The 24,615-nt window shown below is 41.8% G+C and overlaps 1 protein-coding gene and 1 long non-coding RNA gene across 2 annotated transcripts; one reads left to right on the top strand and one right to left on the bottom strand.

Moving 5' to 3' along the window:
• Window positions 1-95: 95 nt before the first annotated feature.
• Window positions 96-24,596, bottom strand: ZFYVE1 (zinc finger FYVE-type containing 1). Its single transcript, XM_014869348.2, has 13 exons — window positions 24,199-24,596; window positions 23,369-23,593; window positions 22,696-23,232; window positions 11,313-11,817; window positions 9,299-9,513; window positions 7,135-7,241; window positions 6,231-6,339; window positions 5,580-5,677; window positions 5,366-5,483; window positions 4,857-5,027; window positions 3,897-4,077; window positions 3,293-3,406; window positions 96-2,222 (listed from the first exon to the last, which is right to left on the bottom strand). The coding sequence occupies exons 3-13, from the start codon at window positions 23,191-23,193 to the stop codon at window positions 1,990-1,992; spliced, it is 2,349 nt and encodes a 782-aa protein (XP_014724834.1). The 5' UTR covers window positions 23,194-23,232; window positions 23,369-23,593; window positions 24,199-24,596; the 3' UTR covers window positions 96-1,989.
• Window positions 7,900-15,181, top strand: LOC148223318 (uncharacterized). The gene is made up of 3 exons (XR_015804438.1): window positions 7,900-8,120; window positions 12,785-12,964; window positions 13,979-15,181. It is a non-coding gene; the product is annotated as an uncharacterized LOC148223318 (long non-coding RNA).
• Window positions 24,597-24,615: the final 19 nt, after the last annotated feature.

The following is a 24,615-nucleotide window of genomic DNA, read 5'->3' as shown; positions in this document are numbered from 1 at the left end:
ACTAAGACCACACATATATTAAAAATGTTTAGACAACATTTTCCTTTTGATTGAGTAGAAGTTCTTGCTCTGACAAGGAGAAAAAATCAGACAAGTTATTGAAACAGATGCCAAAGATTTTATACGAGGAATGTCATGGCTGCTTTCTCTTTGTGCATTAACATGGTAGTAAAGCTACATGCATAAACAGCACACAGGGCACAGCCTAAAAACCAAGAACACATTGCTCACCCATTAAAAAAATAAAGAATACTTTGAAGCACAGAATTATGCTAGATGTACAGAATGTCTTTTAAGAGAGGATTTCTACCTACTCATGCCCTTACTTGGACAACTGTCAGTTTATGGCAGACTTTTGCTTACAAAAACATAAGACAGTCCGCAGTAAACTTGGCCAGTACTGAAGGTGTCCGGGAACATCTTCTAAGTCTACTTCCTTGTGTAGGCGGGATGTAGTTGTGAAGGGACAAACACTTTGTGAGCATGTTCTTTCAGAGACAAAGTGAGAACCGCTTGTTACAAGGAAAGTCAGTACTCTTGTTCAGAAGATAAAAGTTCTTTATAGCAGTTAATTTAATAATACAGTCTTAAAACAGGATGTTGGGCACTCATCTACACAAGAGCACATTTAATAAGCTGGGGAAAAAAATACCACAGTTCCAGGACACTGCATTAAACTCCAGCCACTCCAAGAGGAGGCAACTCTCACGTGGTGAAATAATTCTTGTCTGTGTAAGCCAAGAAGGGAGAATTTTAGGCAGTTTAATCCACAATGGTCTCTTCTTGTTAGTGGAACCACAAATCCACAGTACATGACAGTGTAAGTTAGGTTAAGTGGTGCTTTTCATAATAAAATCAGTGAATTCATTGCAGTCCTTTCATAAAAGGATGAAGTCCAATGAGTGCCAGTTGCAAGGAGCAAAGAAGAAAGGTTCCCATTTTCCAGGTTGATTTTTAAGTTCGTATTATTAGAAGAAAGTAATTCAAATCTGTGCAGTTTCTATGCAACCATATCTGAGAACACAGAGGTTTCAGAAACTACAGGATCACTTAAAAAGTGGGGTAAAAGGAAAGTCATCACAACCCCAACAACTCAAACTTCGTATCTCAGAATTGCCTACAAAACTTGTTCTCTTCTGCTCTGGACAAAACTTTGAACTGCAATGATCTTGCAGAGAAACTTGAAGAAAACCTGAGTACATGAAAACATTATCAGGGAGAGAAAAACCCTGCTACCTTTTGATCTGGTATTGAAGTTGAAATGGCAAAATCAGAATTCTTTGCCTCGTGCCATAGGATTTGCTTTACCTTTCAGAGCTCTACTGGTCTCTTCCAGGGAGTCTGTGTTAACTTGATACCTCTTGCGCTGCAAGACCATTGCTCATATCACAGTTCAAACAAACTTGCTAATAAATCTGGGTTTAATCTTCCATGGCCAGAAGGGCAGCACCTCCAGATGCAGAGCTGGTTGAACTACCAACTTACCAGGTGTAATTCATATATCAACACTGGAGATTCCTGGCAGCACAGAGTCCAAACCTTCCTCACAGGACATCACGATCAGCAAGACATTCCAAAAGAAGAATTAGAAGGCCATAATTCTGATCCAATACAGTAAGGAACACCACCATCCATCACTTCAACTAGGAATACTCAAAGCTTCATTATTCAACCATATTCTTAATATACTAAATTATACATAGTTGATATATATATTTTTTTTTTTAATTGGAATAAAATACACTAGATTTTGGTTTGCTCATTTACAAGGGAGCTCCCTCCCTTTCCCAGTTAATTTGAACTTAAAACCTAGAGGCTGAATGTAAGCTCATTCCCAGTGTTCCAAGATGGATATAACACAAGAGGAGGCCAGAAACTGGAAACATGCACTCTGGCTGCAACAGGTTAGAAGGTGAAAGGGAGACCATATATTTTCATTTTAACCCTGAGAACATAAGGAATTGCAAAGATCTGGTGAGCAGCCTGGGGTTAAAGGTCACCAGGCTTTTTATTGCAGTTAAAGCAAACTCGGACTGGGTGATCCCATCCGCGAGAGGGAACCGCTCTGCGGTCGTGCGAGCACTCGTCACAGAATCCCTGGCCACAGGCCCGACAGTGGTGTTTGGAGAGCTTGATACTGAACTCCTTCCGGCAATTGTGGCAGTGCAGGATTTCATGATCTGGTACCCAGTATGCAGGTCGGGCAGCGTCTTTTACCAGACCTAAGGAGGAAGTGAGGTGGGGGGATGAGAAAGAGGGAGAACAAAATAATCCATGAACGTGAGCATGTCGAGAATGTACTCCAGTGGAGGCACACTGCAAGTCACACCGCTGCCATTAAGGGGGAGGTGACCTACTGACAGAATCCTTCAGTGCAATGGGTAGCCATTTAGGGCATTCTACAGTTCTCCCACATTCTGCTTCTCTTCAAGGAGGAATCTGTGTCTCTTGTAATAGTGGCATCTTGCCTTACTCAGACTCTGCCAGAGGTTAAGACACTTGCTTTTCCCTACCTTCAGTTTCAACTGTGGCCAAAACCACCAAGTCACCAAACCAAATATTCAGAAATGCATGTACTGTCTGAACTGAGAAAGGGGTTTATTCTGCCTTTCATTGAGTCAGAAAGCAAACACCCACAAAGGTGAAGGCCGGACATGCTGCAGACAAAGCAGCTGCACAATGATGTGCACAATGAGTAGGAAGTTAGGTCCAGCAAGGGAAGATTCAAATGTGAAATGTTTGCTGACATACCTAACTGCCACCCAGCACACAAAAGAGCAGCAGAGGTTCCCTGCACTAAGCTCACCATTAAAGATCAGACTGCTAATTATTTCCTCATCATTACTAACCTGGACAGCTTCAAATTCTCAGCCCTCACCTCAGAAGTACCAGCAATATCCATGAATACACTTAAAAGGCACTCGGCCTCTCTGAAAGAAAACCAAACCTGAAAAAATGCTTCCTAATTGGCCAGTCTTTAGGGAATTCTAAATGGCAGGTCACTGCAGTGAATCCATCAGGGGAACATTAATTACTCACAGCTTGGTGCACAGGTTTGAATAATAGGGTAAAAAGAGAAAGAGTCATCTGCAGAAACAACATGCTGAAAACCAAGAGGAAACATCAAGCAGAAGAGATCCAGAGGGCTGTAGAACTCTCAGCCAGCAGCGGTGTCATAGCAGAGGTGCCAGCCTGTCACATAAACTCTTGAAATTTAGTAAAAAGTTTTGCTCTTTGAAAACAAAAATGCCTTTAGACCAAAAAACCCCCATTAGAACAGAACAGAACTCACCTAAGGGAATGTCCATGGCTGTCACCACTGCTCCAAGCGTGTTTTGCACAGCTTCCCCCACCTTCCTGGCAATAAGTGTCCCCCCTTCCTCATCTGAAGGCAGTTCAGCCACATCTGCATGACACAAGAATGAAGGTGAATGATACCTAAGTCCACCACCCTTTCTGCCAAGTTTCAGTTAGTTTACATTAGCAAAACCAGCAGCAAACCCAAAAGGCAGACTGGAATCTCTCCTTAGCCTTTATGTTCCCCATCCACAGTCTTGGATTGCAAGAGTGTTCATTTTAGCAATAATGGACAAAATATATATTCTGCAGTTATATGAGCACACCTACTCTGATGTTAGCACCTGACATCAGAAGTTCCTAGGAAAACCAAGTAAAGGTACAATTAGAAAATAATTTTGTCAGCAGTTCAGGTATCTGGTAGGATCATCTTTCTTCCAAAGGGCATTGAGCTCTTCAGCTTCCTTACCAAAAATTGTTTGGAAAACCAGTGTGAGCACTGTTTACACCCACTGGGAATGGTTGTGATCCAGAAATCAGGGACAAAGGCTTCAGGCTAGTACCCAGGGATAGTTCTGTCACAATCAACTCAAGATTACCTAACTGGATGCCCCTGTTGTCATAGCAGTTGTCACACACGCGCACCGGTGCTGGTCCCCAGCCTCGCTCAGGCACTGGACGGGTCTTGGAAGAACAGCCATCACAGAAGCCCTCCCCACAGGCCCGGCAGTGATGCTTTGTGTCATTATCTTTGAAAGGCGTGTTGCACTTCTTACAACTCTAATCAGAACAACACAGAAGGAAGAACTGTTAGTTTGATCTTCCTAAAGTGAAAAATAGAGAGCAGAAGCCCAGGATGGCAAGTTTCAGACTGAAATAGTGAAAAATACAGTTACACACAAGACTCGGGTGCTATCAGCCCCATTACTTTACCCCAGAGAAGTGATTTAGAACATTAGGTGTACAGTAGTTAAGCCAATATACTGCTATGATCCCTTCATTCGCAATCACAAATAAACAGAGCCACGTCATGCAGGGCTGAATGACGGACATTTAACCTTTGTGTGGAGTAAGAATTCAGAAGGCAATTTTCATTGAAGAAAAATCTGTTTCCAGCAAGACACAGGGAATCCTTCCCTAGCTGAACTGTTTGGACCATCTTTTTGCATACGGTATGAAACCAGAGTTGAATCTCTGCACCTATAAAAATAGTACTATCAACTGCAGTGGCCAGATTTAAGATGTTGATTCTTTGCTTTGAAAAACAAGTTCATGCAAGCCAGGATTTTCTGTGATATTGGTGGGAGAGTAGCTCAAAAAGAGCAGGGAGAAACCATCTCTTTATCAGGGCTGGGCCAAATCTCAGTTCATAATTTCTCTGGCTAAGTCAAGAATGGGAAGAGGAGAGAGCATTTCAGTTTTGTCAAAGTTGTAGGAGTAGGGATTGCTGCAGTAAAACAGAAAGCATTTAGAATCTGCAAAGTACTTTTATTGCTTAAAGAGTAAGAAAAGGGGGTTTTAGCTAGGCAAAGCCTTTCTCTCCAGCAGCTGCTATTTACCAGAATCTGAGAGTTAGGTCTCCAGTAAGCTGGGGCAATCTGGTCTGTCAACCAGGAGGTCACAGCTTTTGTGGGTCCCAGGCTAAGTTCAGATACCGACTGAGCCATGAAATTCATGCCATCCAACAAACGCTGGGCTGCATTGTTGTTGTCTTTCAGAAATCCATCAGTCTGGAATGAAACAGATATTCGTTTGAGAATAAAAACAAGGAAACCTTTTTTTTAGATGCAGATGGCCTTGCAACCCATTACTACTGTTAAACTGGAGGGCAAGCAGGAGAAAAAGATTCACCAGCCCTGCTTTAAAAGACAGGAGTAGGTAAGCAACTTAGCCATTTCAAGACAGCTAAGAGATATCTGAAAGCCCTTGCAAAGGCTCTTTCAAACAGCAGGGACCAGCTTAATGAAAGGCAATCTATTTTCTCTATCAACATCCAGAAGAACCAAATTAGTGTGTGCATGGCTGCACACACACACACACACAAAGACTATCCAGCAACCAGACTTACCCCTGGCCAGACATGCTCAATTTCTGTCCTCACTACAGTGTTCACAGGGTCTTGGTTGCCAAACCAGTACTGCCGGCTGCGATACACCACCCCGCAGTTGGGGCACTCGATCACGTACCTGCACAAGAGGACGACAGGTCACCTCTGGCAAGCCCCGTGCACCAGGCAGCACAGAGAGCACAGAGAGCACAGAGATCTCAGCTGCAGTACTCACCCTGACCAGGCATACTTGGCAAGGCCCAGCCAAGGGGAATCCGTGGAAGCAGAGGTTTTTGGCACCACGCTGACCTCCATTCCTCGTTCATAACAGGCCTACAACACAAAGGCTCAATTAAAACTACATTATTGGGAATCCAAATCTACATCTGGCTGCTGTTTGGCCATGTAAAGCAAATAATTAGCATACAGAGGTCCACAGCAAAGGAGCACTCATCAAAACTCATTTTAAAAAAAGCAAAACCAAACCTACTATCAATAATAACATCAGGGAAGTATTTCTACATCAATAAAGCCAAAAATCTTCCTGTTTCCTGCATAGACCCTTCAGAAAAATTGGCTAGAACCAAGCACTGGGCATAAGCAAATACGAGTAACCATATCAAATATATAAAAGGTCAACATCACCCAGGTTAAGAGCAGCCAGCTTCAAAATTTAGCTAGAAAATGACACAAAGCACACAGAAGTGATGAACTCTCCAAGCAAACATACAAGTCAAATAAGGATCAATTTTTCTGGTCAAGGCTATGAGCACCTCTGACATTAAAAATAAAAAAAGGAATAAAACAGGCACATGCCTGTGATATTCCTCATTTACTTAGTCATCTTTTCTTTTTTCATTCTTCGGACCTTGTCCTTGTAGCTCACCTTGCAAGTGTAGACCCTGTTATCATACTGGTGAGAATATCTGCATCGACTTTTGGATTCATGAGGGACTCCTTCCTTTGCATGGTTCATGCTCTTCTTACAGCCACACCTGAGTATGCAAGAGCAACCCATGAGTTGTTGCTCTCAGACACAGGATAGAGGTCAACAAGATTTCCTTATTACTGCTGTATTGCATTTTTATGGATGTTGTTCCCTCAAACCATCTTCACAACGTACTTACAGCAATGACATAGTTTATTACTGAAAGGCAGGCTCTTCAGAAGGAAGTGTAGCAACTGTTTCACATACAAAGCAGCACCTCAGAACAATTCACTGCAGAAAATGCTAGGCATCAGAAAAGAGGCTTAACAAGCCACAACATCGTGTTGCTATGCAGCTCCCAGACTCAGAGCATTGACTGCCATCTACTGCCCTTCCAGGCTCAATCCTGGGGCTCTTTCCAGAGAGCTACATGCCAAGATCTAACCAAATATGGAGCTAGTTACTGAATACAGCCCCACTCCATGATGTATTCTTTAGGATTGTTTATACTGTTTAGACAATAAAAATGTCATGAAAAAAACATCATAAGAAATTTCAGAGGGTTTATTTAGACACTCCTTTCTTCCTGCCCTGCTTGCACTTGGGAAGAGATATGGGCAGCACAGGTTTGTAGTCATGCACAAAAGTAGCGGGCAAAAACCGTGCATCCAGCTGGGATGTAGCAACAGTGGTTGCCCAGTCCACACAAGAGTTGAATTTCAAGCTAATTCTGCCTGAAAGTACTAGCTAAGGATAGATGATGTCAGGTGTCAAGATGTCACAGAAACTTTACATTCTGTGGCTGCAGGTGGGGGCAGCACTATCTTCTAAGAGGATGGAGAAGCATTTCTCATCTACTTACCCACAGCTGAGGCACACAGAGGAGCATGTGAAATATTCATCTGGAAAGAAAGAGCTGTGAGCCATCTGGTCATCGGGGATCTCCCCACTGAACCGGTCACTTAGAGCCTGTCAAACAAAAAGGAATGAACTGGAAAGGCATTAAGGGCAATGAAGACATTTTGCAAGAAAAGGCATGGATTCCTCTACTGGAAGGGGAGGCAGAGAGAGTACATAGCTAACAAATGTGTCTTTCTAGCCTGGAAAACAAAACAAGGATTTTTGGATCAAGGAAACCAATCAAGAAGACAATCTCGCATTTGTATGGAAGTTACTTGAATACTTGTAAGATACTCTTTTCCTCTACTCTCCTCTCCTCCTGTCCCTAGTTTGAATGTAGAACTTGTCCCTAGTTTGAAGTAGTAGAAATGGGTGGTAGAAAATTGCATCCACCTCTGTGCATCCAATCCATGCTCAAAATAGCAGAGTTCTTGCTAAAAGGGCTTTGCGTTCTAGAGACCTCTGAAAAGAAACTCATAGGATCATTTCTCAGAGTTCATGAGAACACATTTTTTGTCTCTTGGCTCAGAAGGTGCTGCCCTGAGCTTTCCTCCAACCACTAGAACAACTGCTCTTCTCTGGTGAAATGGCAAAACTGAGACAAAGGGATTTGTACCCTTTCCTAGGAACATCCATTCTCAAATTAAATCAGTCCTTAGCCTTGGCACACTTTTTCAGTTCTTTCAGGCGCTATGTTAAGGAAAAAAAAAAAAAGCAGTGGAACAAAGCAAATGGTTACAGTTTTTCTTGATGAAAATCTCTGAAGGCATCAGATCTAGCTGAAACTCTTCCTACAGCTGAGGTTAATACAGTGGCTGCCTGCCTTTCTCTTCGTCCCCCTCCCCTCACAGGGCTGGGGTAGGTGGAGTGGGTGCATCTTTGCTGTCTAACAAGGGTTGACTGCACTTACACACAGACTTGTGTCTACCTCTCATCAAGCTTCCCTAGGTAAGTTCTCTATTTAAACATTTTATTTCACATAATTTCAAGGAAATTTGTTTTACACTCTCTTTTAAGTTTGACTGACACTGATACTTTTGAATTAACTCAAAAGTTAGAGGAAGTGGACAGAAACCTCTAGTAAGTCGTGTCCTCAGCATGTGAAGCAAAAAAAGTTAATTTGTAGTCAGTAGTGATTTGAACACAGCAAATACTCTACTGGTCATGAATCTAAGTATACCAGCAGCTATATCTGAAACCAGGCTACTTGATTATTGCAATAAAGTCCTAGAAATTAAACTAAAATTAATTATTCCAACTGTTTTTCCCCTTGTTGCCTGTCTGCTCCCTAATGCAAAGAACTGAGTACATGCCACCCTGGCACTTCCCTTTGTGCTTCAGCTACCACTAATGCAGAGCAGCCAGAATTATCTGTTCCAACAGCTGTGACTAACACCAGAAAATACTGCTAACACTACCTCCTTCTGCAGATATGCCCCAGCTCTGCCTGCCCCTCCCCAGTGACAGCTGTGCTCTTCAGGCCAAAGAAAATATGATGTTAATCAGGCAGTGGTACAGGGAAACTTGTAGGAATGACTGCAAATTTAAAGACCAAAAATCCCTCTGACATCCTAGCAAAGTGAACTATCGAAGAAAATCACTTGCTCTGAAGTAATACATCATTTGGCTTGATCCCATCCTGTTCCCTAGCTACCAGCACAACTCCCTCCTCCTTTTTGCCTCCTAGCCCTTGGGTTATACTAAGTGCTAGGTTTTGCCAACTATTAACTCCCTCCAAGTCTCTTGCATTTCCTCCTCTTGTGCTGAGGCCAACTTTAGGAATTTTATTAAAAAAAGCCTTCTAAGGTCTCTCTTTGTAAATCGCTGTCATTTAGTGCTTGTCATTCACAGCATCAGTTACTTTTTACTTCCCAGCTCAGCTTTATGATCTTGCTCAGTTTGGCTCTAACTTTTCTTGACCTTCCATGGTCTTTACTACAGTGTTTGTTTTGAGGTTAAAAAAAACTACTCAGCCTCCCTTGCTGTTGGACAGAATTATCATTGTCATGGAAGACTTGCATGCAAGTCTGCATCACCGGCTCAGGTGCTCTGCCTTTAAGAGCTGCAGCTGAGTTAATGGCAACAGTGATACAAATAAACACTGTGACAAACTCTTCTTCACTTACTTTTAGTGCTTTGTAGATAACCCCGGGCTGTCTAGGTGACCGAGTAGTATTGTTCTCCAGCTGCTGCTCCACAGCTCGCCTAAGCCCAGAGAAATCTGTTGGAGGATTGTATGTCCTTGTTCCCTTATAGTGAATTGAGCTGAAAGCCTCAGGAAAACAGCTTAGCTTCCGAAACCGATCCTGAATGAGCTTCTCAGGAACCTCAGAAGGATGATCTATATGTAAGAGTATCAGCAAGTTCATAAACAACTGATTATTTAAAACAATACATTAATGGCATAGTATTTTCATATGCAATATAGACATAGTTTTTTTAATTAAGATTTTTGATACATCTGGGATGCAGTTGTCATTATATTTTAAAACAAGGAAAAGAAACAAACTTTCCAAAAGCAGTCTCTGTTTTGTGATACACAGCTTTAAATTCTAAGACCAAGTTTCTCAGGTAAAACCAGACACATCTAGATTTTGAAACACAGATATCCAGATTAAGGAGAAGTTAGGACATAGTACAAGGAAATACAATGTCAGCACATTTGTTAGTTCTTCTCACCAGACCATAACTTGGTATAGCTATTCCTAGCACCTGATAAGTGAAGGACGTGTGAACCTTACATGAGCTGCCTGTTCTCCATGCTAACCTTGTAGCAAGGAAGACCAAGCCTTTATCAACAATTTGTACATGGCAAAGCACTTCAGAACTGGCCACATCAGATCAGACTCCATAGAGCCAACCACATTCTCCTGCCTGCTTCCAAGTACCTGCTATACATTTCAGAATAAGGCAGGGCCTATCTTCCCTGTCCTAAAACTACATAAACACACTTATCTCAATTATCCATTGAGACAGATGGTTACAGCTTCCTGCATATCCATATGCTTAGAAGTTTGTTTCCTATTCCTACTGTGATCAGAAGTGACCTCAAAAATATATATTTTTTAATGACCCTGACTTTGCACACATGTGCAAAGTGTCCTCATGGGTCACTAAAGACTGAACTGATGAAACAGCAAATGTCAACAACCTCATGAAAGGCTGAATTGCTAATCAGCAAATTGGTATATAAGGAAAGGATCTGCCTTATAGATAAGGCAAAAGCTATTAAGAAGTTACTCCAATAATAACCAAAAAGAACGTCAAGTTCTTCTACTAGTTAAAAACCTCACAGTTTAGAAAAGCCAATATGAGAATGTGGGCCAGCCAAGGCTGCTGAGGTACTTATTAGACAAGCACCTAGATGTTCACAAACAGCAGGATTGAGCCTCAGCCACTGTTGACCGTGGGATAGACTCATGTCAGAGAAGTTTATGGAGAACTGTCTCCATGGGAGGGATCCTACACTGGAGCAGAGGAAGGACTCCTCTCCCTGAGCAGCAGCAGGAACAATGTGGAATGAACTGACCATAACCCTCATCCCCTGTCTCCCTGCATGGCTGGCAGAGGAACAGGTAGAGCTGGAAAGGAAGATGAGGGAAAGCTGGTTTTAAGATTTATTTTACTTATCATTACCCTGCTCTGATTTTGTCAGTAATAAATTCAATTAATATCCCCAAGTCAAGTCAGTTTTGCCCATGATGATATTTGATAAGTGATCTCTTCCAGACCTTATCTCACTTTCTAACTGATAAACTTTTCATTATATTTTCTCTCTCCTGGCCACTTGTGGAGGGGAGTCATAGAGTGGCTTTGATGGGTGCTTGGCATCCATCAGTTTTCACCTTCATCTGCTGTATCACCCAAAATCATGATGACCTCTCCTATGGCTGGCAGAATTCATGACTGTTCACTACTGATGTTCAGCTGGCTAAGAGGATTATTCTAGCTGATTTGGAATAGTCAGAGCACCATGAGGGAATGCTCTTCTAGTTCCACAGCCTGGTTCCCAGACTGAAAGCAGTGAGAGCAAAACCCAAATCACATTTTTACGTGGTAGTAAAGAATGCTGAATATTCAATGCAACCTGATATTTTACAGACAGTGTTTAGCACGTTGTAACTGAAATTGCCTACTCACCAGAGCCCAGTAGCTTGGTGTACACAGTCTCGTGAAAGATGATGACACCTGGACCCAAAGTTGACAGAGGAACATCTAGGCCACAGCGGGCTGTGGTAGCTTTTAGCTCCTTGGTGAAGTGTTTTAAATAAGCCTCCGAGGCATCACCAAGGAATTTGAAGAGGTCATTGTGGAGCCTGTCAGCACGAGTACGGTAGATGACCAGGTCAGAGATGGCCAGGACCTTCAGCAGCAGCCGTGTTCTCTGGCTCAGGTTCACAGTGGCCCCCAGGAGGCCCTCTGTATCAATGACCACCACTTTCCGGACAGGGTCATAGGCTGCCCAAACTCCAACTGTGCAAGACTCCTGGGCAGGAGACGTCTTGAAGACTTCCCGGCCATAGAAGAAAGTGTGGTTAAGGGTGTGAGACTTGCCATCCCCTGTGTTCCCAAAGATGGATACTACCTTTAGGTGCTGGTCAGGACTGCAGTCCAGTTTCTTAATAAAGTCTTCTTCATTCCTTACCTTCCAAAACAAAAAGAGAAAATTATTCTAACTATGTAATTGGAGTACACAACACTGAAAACACAGCTGGTTTCAGGATTCATAAGATTAAAAAGAGTGATTACCTCCTCTTCAGATTTCATCATAAGTTTCTGAAGCACCATGAAGTACAAAGCAAAATACTAGAATGCAGTTTTGTAAAATGTACATATTGATGCTGTTCCATCATGTAGCTGTTTTGGAAGTGATGCCTCACTGTGATTATGTATCTAGTCAACTCCGTGCTACCTCAACCCATTCCCTGAGACAGCCCTTTCAGAGAAGGGAGCACAGCACTACTTCCAAACCTGTCAGAACCACTACCTGGAGCATGGCAGACTTTCTCAGTAGCACTGGTCTCCTGGCAAGCATGCAAATTCAGGTGAAAGAGGGGACTGCTTTTACCACTTTAACTTGCCTCATCCACAGAGGTTGAGCACTTGTTTAGGTAGAAGAATCCATGCCATGCACTTGTGCTGCATTTATTCACAGCCAGGGGCTCTCAAAGACTGTCCTGTTCCCATTTCTCTCCAGCTAATTAATCCTTCAGCTGGAAAGTGGGAGCAGAGAAGAAGCAACAAAGCTGTGCACTGGAGTCAGATGCTCGAAGCAAGTCAAACTGGCTCTCAGAGAAGTGCCACAACTATCTCAATGATTCATAATTTACTGTATTGTACTTTCATGTAAAAAATAAAACATACAAAACCAAAAAGAAATACAGATAACTTCTCTTTGGCTTTACGCAGTTTAAATGGCATCATGCTGTCTAGGCTAAAGAACGGGGCATTTCCTGTTCAGATACTGGAACAACAGGAGCAGATAAACAAGCAGTGAAATGGGTTGGGGCTCTGTACAAGAGCCTGCTCTGATCTTGTTGCAGAATAGATCTTTGACTTTCACAGGTTTCATGCTTCATTCGTTTAGCCCTTACTTTTTTGTCTTCCAACAGGTTTTATCCATATATTATACGAGAGAAGAATATGACTGAAGCACTTTTTGAGAAAGATTAAGTTCACTTTCCTCATCCCAATTCCCTCTTCAAGGAATCCCCATCAACTGAAAAGAGCAGGGTTTCCATCCTCTCTCACCTGCCTCTTAAGTTCTGGAAGCACTTAGCTATTTTCATCCTGTGAGTACAGTACTTGGAAGATCTCACAATCTATGAACCAGAGAGGCAATGAAGTAATAAATGGTTTCTTTGAACAAGTTTATTCTTAGATCAGCAAATTAGTTTAAGCCAGCCCCATTTGCTTTGGTCAAATCTATCAGCATCACCTAGACTCTGAAGGAAAATAAAAATCAGCCAGTGTGCCAAAAACTTTAAAAATAGCCAGTGTGCCAGATTGTGGTTGGGAACAGTGTTCACAAAGAAAATCTGTGGGCTGTGGGCTTGCAGTAGCGTCTCACAGACTCAAACTGTTCAAGGCAGCCTCAAAGTGTAGAAGAAAACAGGAAACAAGAGACATCAAAATACTCTCCACAGAATCTTTCCTGGGAGAACATCAAGATACTCTGAAATTACAGGTGCACAAGAAAGGGTCTACTTTCTTAGTAGCTGTGATTATTAATTTATCATCAGGAACATAGCTTAGATGACAGATGCAGTTTTGCTTAGTGTTTCTTAAGATGTCTCTATGGATGAAAGGAAGTTCTTGGTTCATGGAATAGCTCCTAAAAACATTCACACATCTGACAATATGAAAATGTTATGTGTATGTAAGCAAAAGGGAATATGCTAATGTCTTCTTCTAAATGTCTTGTTTTTAACTTTTACCTCCCAAACTTCTCACAAAAAAGGACATAGGTCCTTTTGCCAGAGTCAATAGTTATGTATTCCCTGGACAACACAAAAAAAAACAGTTTCCAAACAGCTGCTTAAGTATTGGCAGGACAGCTAGTGACTAAGATCTTTTAGCTAACACTAGTTATTACTTTGGTAGTAGTTTAGGAGAGTTTGTGGAACGGGCTGAGTCAGAAGACATGCCAGAAGACACAAAGGACAGAAGGGACCATAGGAATAAGGGTAACTCTAAGATATATTCCCACCATTAAGAGACAGGAGTCAATTCAAAGTTACACTGAATATCAAATCACATATCCAAAGTTATTCCTTTCTAAGTTATCCCCTTCTATGCTCTTGCAGATCTCCTTTCAGGACAGAACTCAGGAGTGATTTGAACAAGTTACCCGGGAGCACAAGAATGCACCAAAGTCTAGCTAGTCCAATGTTTATGTCTCACAGGACTTGGGAATAAATGAGGAAGAACTTAAGACATTAAATGAGTCAATGTTTCCTAGCACACTTTACCAGAGCTCTGAAGTCAGATGACCAAGAACTTCTTGAGCAGTGGTTGCACTTAGATGCTCACGGTTGGTAGAGAACCAGTAGACCTATCCTCCCTTTTGGAACCTAGTCACAATTTTGGATCCTGCAACATCCTTACAATAAATTCCATGTGGGGGGAGAAGCAAGAAAACCAAAAACAAGCCAAAATGACCTAAAGAAGCCCTCCCTTTTGAAGGTGAATATGCTCATATGTCACTGGGTGCTCTTGTGCACTTTGACCAACGCTGAGTACAGGAATGATACTCTCAAAGAACCATCACAACAATCCCCATATCAGTAGTCAAATTTACTTCCCTTGAGCAAGTTCCCTTAAGACATTTAAAGTCAGAGGTGGTGTAGTAAGTACCAAAGTACTAATCCTCACTTCTTCGTTTTGCTTCTCATCTCTAAAACAAATTGGTTTGGTCTGTTGCACGTGCAAATGGCTCACGTTTCTATAACTGTGTCCACTTCCACACTGCCCAAGAGCTCCAGATCTCTGATGTTCACAGCAGAGGGTAAATACAAAACCTTCCTTATGTTGCACAAGAATGTAAATTAAGGATGAAAACTGTATGTCTAAACCAAGACAAGAGTCATGTCTCTTCAGCCCCTTCTTGATTTTGCCATTTCTAGTATCAGAAATTAATTCACACTTTTGTTATAGCTCTTAAGAAACTCTCTTCTAAAAAGAACCAATTTTACTGCATCATATGTTAGAATCCTGGTTAGCTTGCTCTCATAGTTTTAACTACATTGCTTTTAGCAGCTGTCATCCAGCTTCTCAGGCAGTCCCTTCACCAAAGTTCAGCTGAACTGGAGGTGAAGGTCTTCAATGGGAAAAACCAGAGAACTTGACAGCTAAAGTCCTCTGTAAGAAGGGCAGAAAAACTCATAGCATGCTGTGGTAGGGCACATTTAGAACTGAAGTCTTTTATCACCTAGACTTGGAAACCTATTGTACCTAACATAAGTTTACTAAATCTGAGCTGTAAGAAAAGTAGAATTGTCTAGAAACAGAACTGTTAAAATGAAACGAGAACTGCTAAACAAGAGAACTCTTTTTAAGAAACAAAAACTGCTAAAATTACATTCCTGCCTATTAATTTCTTGGTAACAATGTTATTAAAACAAAAAAGGGTTTAAAAGCCTAGGAATAAAAATCTATAAAATAGAACAGAGTTTCCAATGACCTGTACTCTTATAACTTTAAATCTGCCTCCAGCAAAACATACACATTAAGAGAATCAGACATTTTCACCACAGTTTTCCCCTTTTACGACTCTTTATGAACCCTTTAAGGCTTGCTAATATTCATGGAAATGATGCACAAAGCCAGAGCTGTGCCACAACACACAATAGCTCAAAACAAAAATCAAGAATGCTTGGCAGAGTATTCACAGAGTGCCTTCATTTGCTAGTCTTACACTGTCATTTTGTCTTATGTTGGTACTTTTGTTGTTGTGTTTTGAAGTCTTACATGTTGCTTGACCTGGTTTTAAAAGAATATTTTTAATAACAAAAATTTATTTTCTGTAATCAAGAAGAAATCATATATATAACTAAATTTTTGAATGAAGGGTTATGAGGCATGGGAACAGGCAGCCCACGGAAGTGGTGGAGTTACCATCCTGACGTGTAGATTACCATTTACATCTTTCCCATTAAAAGAAAGATGTGTAGATGTGGTGCTGAGGGACAGTTTAGTGGTTGACTTGGCAGTGCTGAGTAAATGGTTGGACTTGATGATCTCAAAGTTATTTTCTAACTTAAGTGAGTGTATGACTAGACAACCAGCACATAACAGTATCTTCTGACACATAACCACTAAGTCAATAAGAATTATATAAATTTAACACCTTTCTCAATGAATGGAAATGTAAGCTACAAGATTTGTAACAGCCCATCCAAATGTATACCAGCATAAAATTACAAACATCTGAGACAAATCAGGACAAGCAATCAAAACAATCAAGTGGGGAAAAAAGTATTTACCTTAAAGCATTACTTAACACTGGCAATACAAGTAATGTTGCTCAGAGTTCAGAAAATATTTTTAAAATATAATGCTTACAAGAACTCAAACACCTTAAATCAGAAGGAGAAATGGCAAAGCAAGCTAAAAGATCTGCAGACCTTTAGAGCAGTCCTGAACTTCTAAAATAAAATTGAGACAGAATTAGGTAATTGATCTTAAGGACAGAGTATCATATCAATTACTAAACCTGGAAACAGAACAGACTTGTCAGGTCTGACCAGCTCAATGCAGACCAGTTCTTAAAAACACTGCTTCTAAATCTGTGTTTTAACTCTAAAAAACTGAGCTCCTATTCAGGAGTAGATTCACAAGAAAGTATTTCAGTGCATATCTAAAGCCCCAGGTCCTACCTTTAGGTCATTAAATCACAATTTCAGTGTCCATTGAAAATAAGAGAGAAATCTATAAAGCTAATTTCTTCCTTTAACTACAGCCAGTAAGACCAACCTGAGAAGAATAAGCTCCACCACAGTAAAGTGCCACCACCAAAATCCACATCTCTGCAGGACTCCTCACAATCACTTCTGAAAGGCAGTGCATGAATGCAAATCAGTGTAACTGGCTTAACCCAGCAACTCAAGTGCAGTAGGCTATTAAAAATGCAACTGGAAATTCTCTACTTTTGCCCCAGAATAAATTTTCGCTGAAATCCACAAGTGTCTCTTCCTTCCACACCAGCACTCATGTCAGTAGATGGACAAAAGAAACATGAAAGAAGCAAAGTATTTGACTTTAATTAATGCCCAAGTACTGCATCATGAAGAATGTGCAAGACTGGTTCCAGGGAAAAGCATTATTTGTAAGTGGCTATGTTAAAAATTTTCTAAGAGTCAGCCTGAGACTGTCAAAGGAGCTGTGTGTTTGCTAAATGGATGGTTCTCTCTCCTACCTTCTAAAAATACTCTTTAAAATACTGGTATATGTCCAGTGGAAGAAGGAACACTCCTAACCAGCAATTGCTGAGTAGTTTACTACTTTATTCCAAGGACAGAAAAACAGCACGCTTAAATTTAGGTGAACTGATAACAGACTGAAATGGGAGGAATACTGAAAAATAACAAAGTAGTAAGAGAAAAATTCCTAGAGTGTAGAACAGTAAACTCCCAAAAATACTTTGGCAAGAAAACTTCTCTAAAGCACAAAGAGGAAGAAAAATCCTCTATAGCACATCAACAGTATCAAGGGACAGGAATTACATATCCTGATCCAACAGATCACACCGGCCTAGAAATTCAGATCCTTCAACATTTTAAATTCCTTCTTTATATCCATGACAAATATACTAGCTGTGACTCCTTACTTTACAGGATATGGACCAAATTTCCCAGAAATTTACAGTATTTAATGCTACCCTAAAGCCACAATCCCCTAGCAGCAAATGAAACAAGAGTCTCACAGGAACTAGCACTATTTGCTAGACAAATGCAAGTCAGACCTAAGAGATCATGACCTTCTTTCATAAAAAAACACATACATTAGCTCCCATTAAATGACAAAGAATACTTGACAAGAAAAAGCATTCCTAGAGACTCTATTTTCTCATCCCTAGACTTTATCCAGGCTCAAATCAGTAGATAATAAGGAAAAATCACAGTACTTCCATCAGGTTTACAGCAGAAGTGAGAAAAGCAAAGCAGCTAGCAACCCTGCAGAGTCATCCCTATGTGTGTGTAACTTTTTAACAGGAGGGGACAGAGGAGGACACATGCACTATTAATGCTGTTAGTGACAGGTTATTTAATAATTTTACGAAATGGTCTGCATTTAAATAAGGGCTATGGGTCCTTTTGCATTATCTTAACTGACTGCAAAGCATTACATAGATGCTGCTCATATTTGCTAAGGGAAGACCTTACTCCTGTAGGTGTCTAGATCTGCTAGAAGGAATAGAAAAAGCCTCAAGCAATGGGGCTAAGTGAAGATATCTATTGGCACCAAAAAAAAAATCCTGCAAACTGAAGAAAGGGAGCTCATATGGGTATCTCAGGGGAGACTTAGCAGTAATTGTATGCTCCTTTTCCCTCATAAAATTACACAGCTGAGGAATTATTTTGTTTTGTGAGTAGCTAGAGGAAAATTCTTCTTTTCTTCTAGTCTCCTTAGTAAGTCAGACTACAAAGTCAGTGCCTTTTCTTTGCAACCCACAGATTGGGTAATTTCTTGTGACAGAGCTAGTTTCTGGTCAAAGATGAGCAAACTCTAAGGTAGATTATGAATAACCAAGCATGTCCTCTATCTTCTGGGGTCAATGAAAGACTTTTTCTATTCTATTAAGCATATGTGCCAAGTCCTTAATTAGGGCTTTGGACAAAGTGTTATCATAGAAGCCATTAGTGCCACTACAACCAAGTTCTGATCTTGTGGCAAGAACTCCCAACATCTGTTCCCCAAGATAAAAATACCAAGCTGTTGTTATGCATTGTTCAGCATTCAGCCCTGCCTCAAAAGCAGTAGTAAATAAAGTTCATTGAACAACGGATGCATAACTCTGCTTTATGCTAAAGAGCTCTTCTGCAAGCGTGTAGCATAAAGACAAAGGAAAAATGGAAACTGTTCCAGAAACTTCATAAATATAAGAGACAAAGACAGATCCAGGTGAATGGAAAAGTTCATGGGACAGTAAGACAGCCTCAAGATTTGAACCTGAGTAATGTTTTTATTGTTGTATTTTACTGTGTTTTTCTTAATAGATACACAAATACCAATTAAAAAAACCCAATTAATTAATTATGTGACGTCTCACGGGAAGTGCCTCCTGTGCACAAGGGGCAGCACTTGATGCTTGTTTGAGAATTCAGGAAGTTAGAGATAAGAAAGGAAAGCTTTCTTGTCAGAGCAGACCAGGAGATTCAGATGAGGGACTTAACACATATTAAAAAAGAAGGCACACAGTTTGAGTCTAACAAGGCAAGGAGGACATGTGGAAGATATTAAGAGAGCAGTGTGAGTAGAAGATGTAAAGAGTGACAAGACTAAAGAAGTTATCCCCACAATATCATTCTCAGATGACCAAGGAAGATATACTGTGTCAGAGCCAATTAACAAATAGATGCTGCAGTTATCAAGAACAATTTGATTAAAGCCTCAGCTTTAGATATGTAATAGATAAGACCAAAAGTTTAATACTGTGTAAACAGAAATTGTATAACAGAGCTTGAGAAAGAGAGATTAGAATGGGGTCCAAACTACAGGTGATGCCAGCTTATGAAACAGTCAAGGTTTGTTTTCTGATAGAAGTCAGTAAGGTCTTATGAGGGACAACAAGTCCGGAAGAAGGAAGAAAAAATTCATCATGTAGGTCAGGATGCCTGAGGACTAACTCACAAGAGCTGCAAAACATTGGACTGTGTGTTGTGAGACAGCTGGGGCTGGACTCCATGAGGAACAACCTTCCTCTCTGTTCTTCCACAGACTTGCAGTGCGAACTTGGATTTAACCTTTAACAACATTTTTTTTAACATGAGATAGCCAACCTCTTTTTGAGGTGCTCAGATATAGTGCTGCTATGATGAACATCACAGAGAAGCTTGTATGTCACAAATACAAACTTCAGCTGCCATTGGTTTTCTACAAACAAGCAGTGGTTTAAAATGGGACCTTTTCTGTCTACGTGGATTTGAACAAGCACAAGAAGTCCTCAGCTTTCTGAGCTTATGCTATGCCTGCAAAGCACAAGAAGCTTTGAGCAGGCCAGCACATCTGTGCAACATGGCACAAAGACAATTATGCAGATCTCAGAATTATCCTAGTTCTATCTCTGTAGTGCTGAGCCCAAACTGAGAATTTCCACCTCTCCCCTGAACCAATTTGCTCAGGCACAGCTTCTTATGGATTAATCCACATTGCTTCTGGATCTAGAACTAGATCAGTCATTTGCTTACACACTATAAATATTCTTCAGTTTCAGAGCTACCACCTCCAAGAAGCCAACAGGAACAGTGAGATGAAGCATAACCACTTGAGCTTAACAACTCCAGGTTCCAAAGGAAACTAAAAAATAAATCTTTTGGCCCTATGTCCCCATCTCATTGATCCACTTGCAAGTTAGATCTTTGTAAACAAATATACATCAGTGATTATGTCGATCCATCACCTGCTGCTTTAGCAGTAACTAGTTCCATCTAATTTTTTTTGGGGGGGTTGGTGGTGGGGTGGTGTAACTTTTACTATTTGCAATTTTGTAGCTTTTAACATTGCTATGGCAGAATCTAGCACTAATAGCAAATCAGCAGTTTCCTCTCTTATTTCCCAACTAATGCAACAATTTTCAAGTTCCAAAGGTCACTAAACACTTAAAAATAGCTGAACTCCATAATTCTGCTAAATTCTTATCCTGTCTGCTCAAGCTTAAAAAGTTACACACTCTCGAACTCTGAACCTCCATATTTCAAGTTACTAATATTTTGGCATTTTTGGACAAAAAGTTGGTTCAAATAAAGAACATTCTAATGATTTCTCCCCAAGTAATGACAAGCACAAAATAAAAGACTGATGATCACTTTCCTATAGCTAAAGTGGCTCCTCAGTATTACCAAGTGCAAAAGATGACTACTTAGCTCTGAAGACTTCTGTGGCATCTGACAAGCCTTTTTAAATAAAGGTCCTCATGCTCACTATAATAGCAAGAACTCTTTAAATTCCAGCTGTCAGAAAATAATTTAATTGAAATCTCTCAAACTGCTTTGATACTGTCTGTGAGATGTCACATATGTATTCAGCTGTGAGGAACAGAAGATCACTCCAGATAGAAGAGCTCTTATTCAACATCTTGATAGTGAAATAAGATCATTTTTGGAGACCTTTTTCAACCCAACCCTGCTCTGACCAAATTGCTATGATTTGATAAAGGACCACTGCTGTCCCAGTAAGGAAGTTGGCCTTATTGCCCATGACATTTAAATAGCAAATGCACTTGCTTGCAGGCGGCAGCCAAAGGTCTACCTCAATAAGGCTTACAGATTCATGAGTATAAATATAACTTAAACCAGCACAACCACACACAGACACAGTTTATGAGCAGCTTTGCAGGACACCCTGTTCCAAGGCATTTCAGAGCTTGCTCTAGTGGCCAGAAGAGAATTATTGAAAAGTCGGTATCTCTAAGTAAGAGTTGCATGTGTCACACATTACAAGGAAGTAAGTGTGTCTTTAGGGCTTGGAGGCATACAAACTTAAGACTGCTACAAACCTGGAACTCAAGCAGTGTCCCACATAGTGTGTGTTCTATGTCAGTGCACCATAAGGACTGTCATCCTTTCCTCCCTTTCCCCTTCAAAAGCCATAACAGTTTAGCAATCAGTACACCTGAATTGACGAAAATATGACCCAAATATCTTGAAACTATTCTATATTATTATATAATTACTGTGTACATACATATAGATGTATGTACACCCACTTTTATAGTGTAGAATAGATATGAGATATTTAAGTCACATTTCCTTGCGATGCATGACAGGCACATCAACTGTTACTATGATGGATACAAAGAACGATCAAAAATAAGAATATAATCACAATTATTTTCAATGATGGTAGCATGAGTATGTTAAATTAGTGCAACATGATACTGAGACTCCAGGTGACTACACATTTTCTTTCAGTGCCTCCTGAATGAGGTTTAATATAAGGAATACAAACTGAAAGTAAGAAAACAAACTTCAATTTTTAGTTGTGTAATTAATATGCTCTGTGGCTTTTACATTTTGCCTTCTAAAATTCTTACCAAATGTAAGGTCAACAGGAGAGTTCTAAAACTGCATATATTGAATGCTAGACTTTCTAAAGTAGTGCCTCCTGGGAGGCTGTTCCTAGTGAACTAGTTCCTATCATTTTTATCAGCAGACCTACCCCAATGGCAATTTCCCCTTCTTTCAACAAAAGGCTAACGGAATAATATTTGTGACAAGCAATACAGCTTAACTGTGGTGTCTGTACGACTTGGATAGAACACTTTGGACATTTAGTTCTATTTTGTTCTACTCCTAAAAATCAGATGGATTTACTGGTGCTAAATGGTAGCAATGGGCTGTAGTCTTGCATTAGCACTACTTGGTACAGTGCCCTCTCCTTGTCATACAGCAGGAAATTGTCTGCCAGCAGTTCCATTTGCAGGACACCTACTGCAATACAATGTATTCAATTTTGTTCAGGAATGACCACCTATCCTCCAGATAGCTCTTACCCTAGCTGCATGTCTCAGTAGAGTCAATTCTTTCACCAGCTTTGCTTACCAAGCCTCTTAGAGGAGGCTCTTGCCACACATAAGGTTTTAATGAATTTGACCTTTTGAGGTACTTGTGAGCAAGGCCACTCAAAGGCACTGTGTCTTTTTAGCCCAAGATGCACAGTGGCACTCGTACTTTACAGGCCAATATTTTGTTATCATTACTGCCAATTATGCTTCAAGTATTACCCATGCATCACAGCAGCCTGTTAGATTAAGAAAGAAAATAAAGGATCTTGCCTGTTCACAACAAACCACAACAGTTCATACCTGAATCTCCTCAGTTTCATCCACCAAGAGGAAACTCACAACTTTTTCTGTCATCTTCCTTCTCTTGGTCTCCTCATCCATCCCCTCCTCTTCTTCCTGTTCTTGGGCTTTGCCAGCATGGTACACGGTGACAGGGTGCTTTCTTCTGTTGCCCCCAGCATGTGTTCTCTTCTGACACTCCACACAGAGGTTGATTTTGCACACCTGGCACCTCACTGCTGCTATCTGCCTTGATCCCGTCATACTGGCATGCATTATGTTCCCATTGGCACCTTTGCAGGAGTCACAGTACGGGACATGGCCGGGTCTTATACGGGTCCGTTCATGGTTCCGCAACCTTTCTGGCTGATGCAGCTCTTCTTCACAACGCTGGCACTGCAGGCTCCTGCACTCATCACACTCAAAGATTGCTTCATCTGTCCCACTGCAAACATAGCTTTCCTGGCACAGGAGTGTCGTGTTCTGTCCTTTCTCTGCAGTTTGTGTGTGGGCACTCATCTTCAGATTTCTTTAAAGCAATGTTTTTCCCTCCTGTTTCTGTTTCAAACAATGATATGTGTAAAAGTCAGTTCCAAATTTAGTATTTTCACAAAAAAAAGAAACACAAGAGGAATGTTGTCTGTACTTAATTTTAAATAATTAACGTATGTTGCTATAAAATTAATATACTGACCTGCCTCACAGGAGGTGTTGTTAAGTGCTAATGAGGTTTTCTTTCTCCAAAATAAACTTAGACAACGTGGCTAGTTTCATGTATTATTGTACCCAAATGCTGGTATACATTCTTTCTCTGCTTAGCTGTTTAACGTACTTTCAGTGATGAGGAAAAAAAAAAACCCAGCCTGGTGTACTTCAGCAGATACAGCAAGTATTTCCCTGAAGCTGAGAACGGAGACAGCTGGTGACACAGAGACAAAAAAGGCATCAGAAACGCACAAGTGCATATACATGTACGCACACACACACAAAAGGACCGTGTCAAGACTAGAAAATTCTCTGCTTTCACTCCACCGCTAAGCTCCTCCTTCAAAGAGTTCACAGTATTTATTTGCTGGGAATTTCCTGATGTGCTTCGCCAGATAAACAAAAATCCGCTCTCTTTGTGCACTCCTTCTAGTAACACTGGAAGACGATCGCTACCGCGGTCAGGCTGACAGACGACGGATTTTTTTCCCTCTCCCTCTACGCCCCAAGTTGCCAGAGCAGAGCCCTGAAGACAAGCGCCCGCCGAGGGCAGCCTGCGCACCCCGTCGCCGCCTTTGTCTCGACCGCTGCCTCGGGGCCGCCTCCCCTGCTCCCAGCCAGCGCAGAGCCCCTCTCGCTCCGGGATGACCCTCGGCGCCCCCTGTCCCCGCCAGTCCCGCGGCCCCGGGCAAGCGCTGCCCCGCGAGCGGCCGCACTTGTGGCTCGTCCGCCCGCAGGGGCTACAGGCGGACCCCGCGACCCGCCCGCGGTTACGTAACGGCGGTGCCGGCCGGCGCCTCCCCCCGCGCCCGCACCTACCTGGGGCTGCGCCCGGCACCGCGCCGGCCGGCCGGGAAGGGGAAAGCCCCCGGGTTCCTCTCGCCAAGCGGCGGCAGCGGGCGGGCGCCGCGGTGGGACCGGGAACAAAGGCGGCGAGGCACGGAGGGCCGGGAGCTGGGCTATTGTTTACAAGCCGGCGGCCACCTTTCTTCCCCTTCCTCCCGCCGGCACCCGGTGACTAAGGACTCGGGTCCCGGCCGCGGCTTCCTCCTCCCCCCCCCCCGTCCCTTTGGCGCCCGGGGGGGACCTCCCGGTTCTCCTCCCCCAGGGGCCGACCATACAGTCGGGGCGCCCGGGGGAACTGAGCAGGGCAGGGCCGGCCAGGACCCGCGCCTCCTCCGCCCGCTCCCCTCGTTGTCAGCCGGGATCAGCTGATCGCGGGGAACTTCGGGGTTA

Source organism: Sturnus vulgaris, chromosome 6, assembly GCF_052056855.1.
Source record: "Sturnus vulgaris isolate bStuVul1 chromosome 6, bStuVul1.hap1, whole genome shotgun sequence".
NCBI classification, from domain to species: domain Eukaryota; kingdom Metazoa; phylum Chordata; class Aves; order Passeriformes; family Sturnidae; genus Sturnus; species Sturnus vulgaris.
The sequence above is the reverse complement of the archived record's forward strand: the minus strand, read 5'-3'. Positions and strand labels throughout refer to the sequence as shown.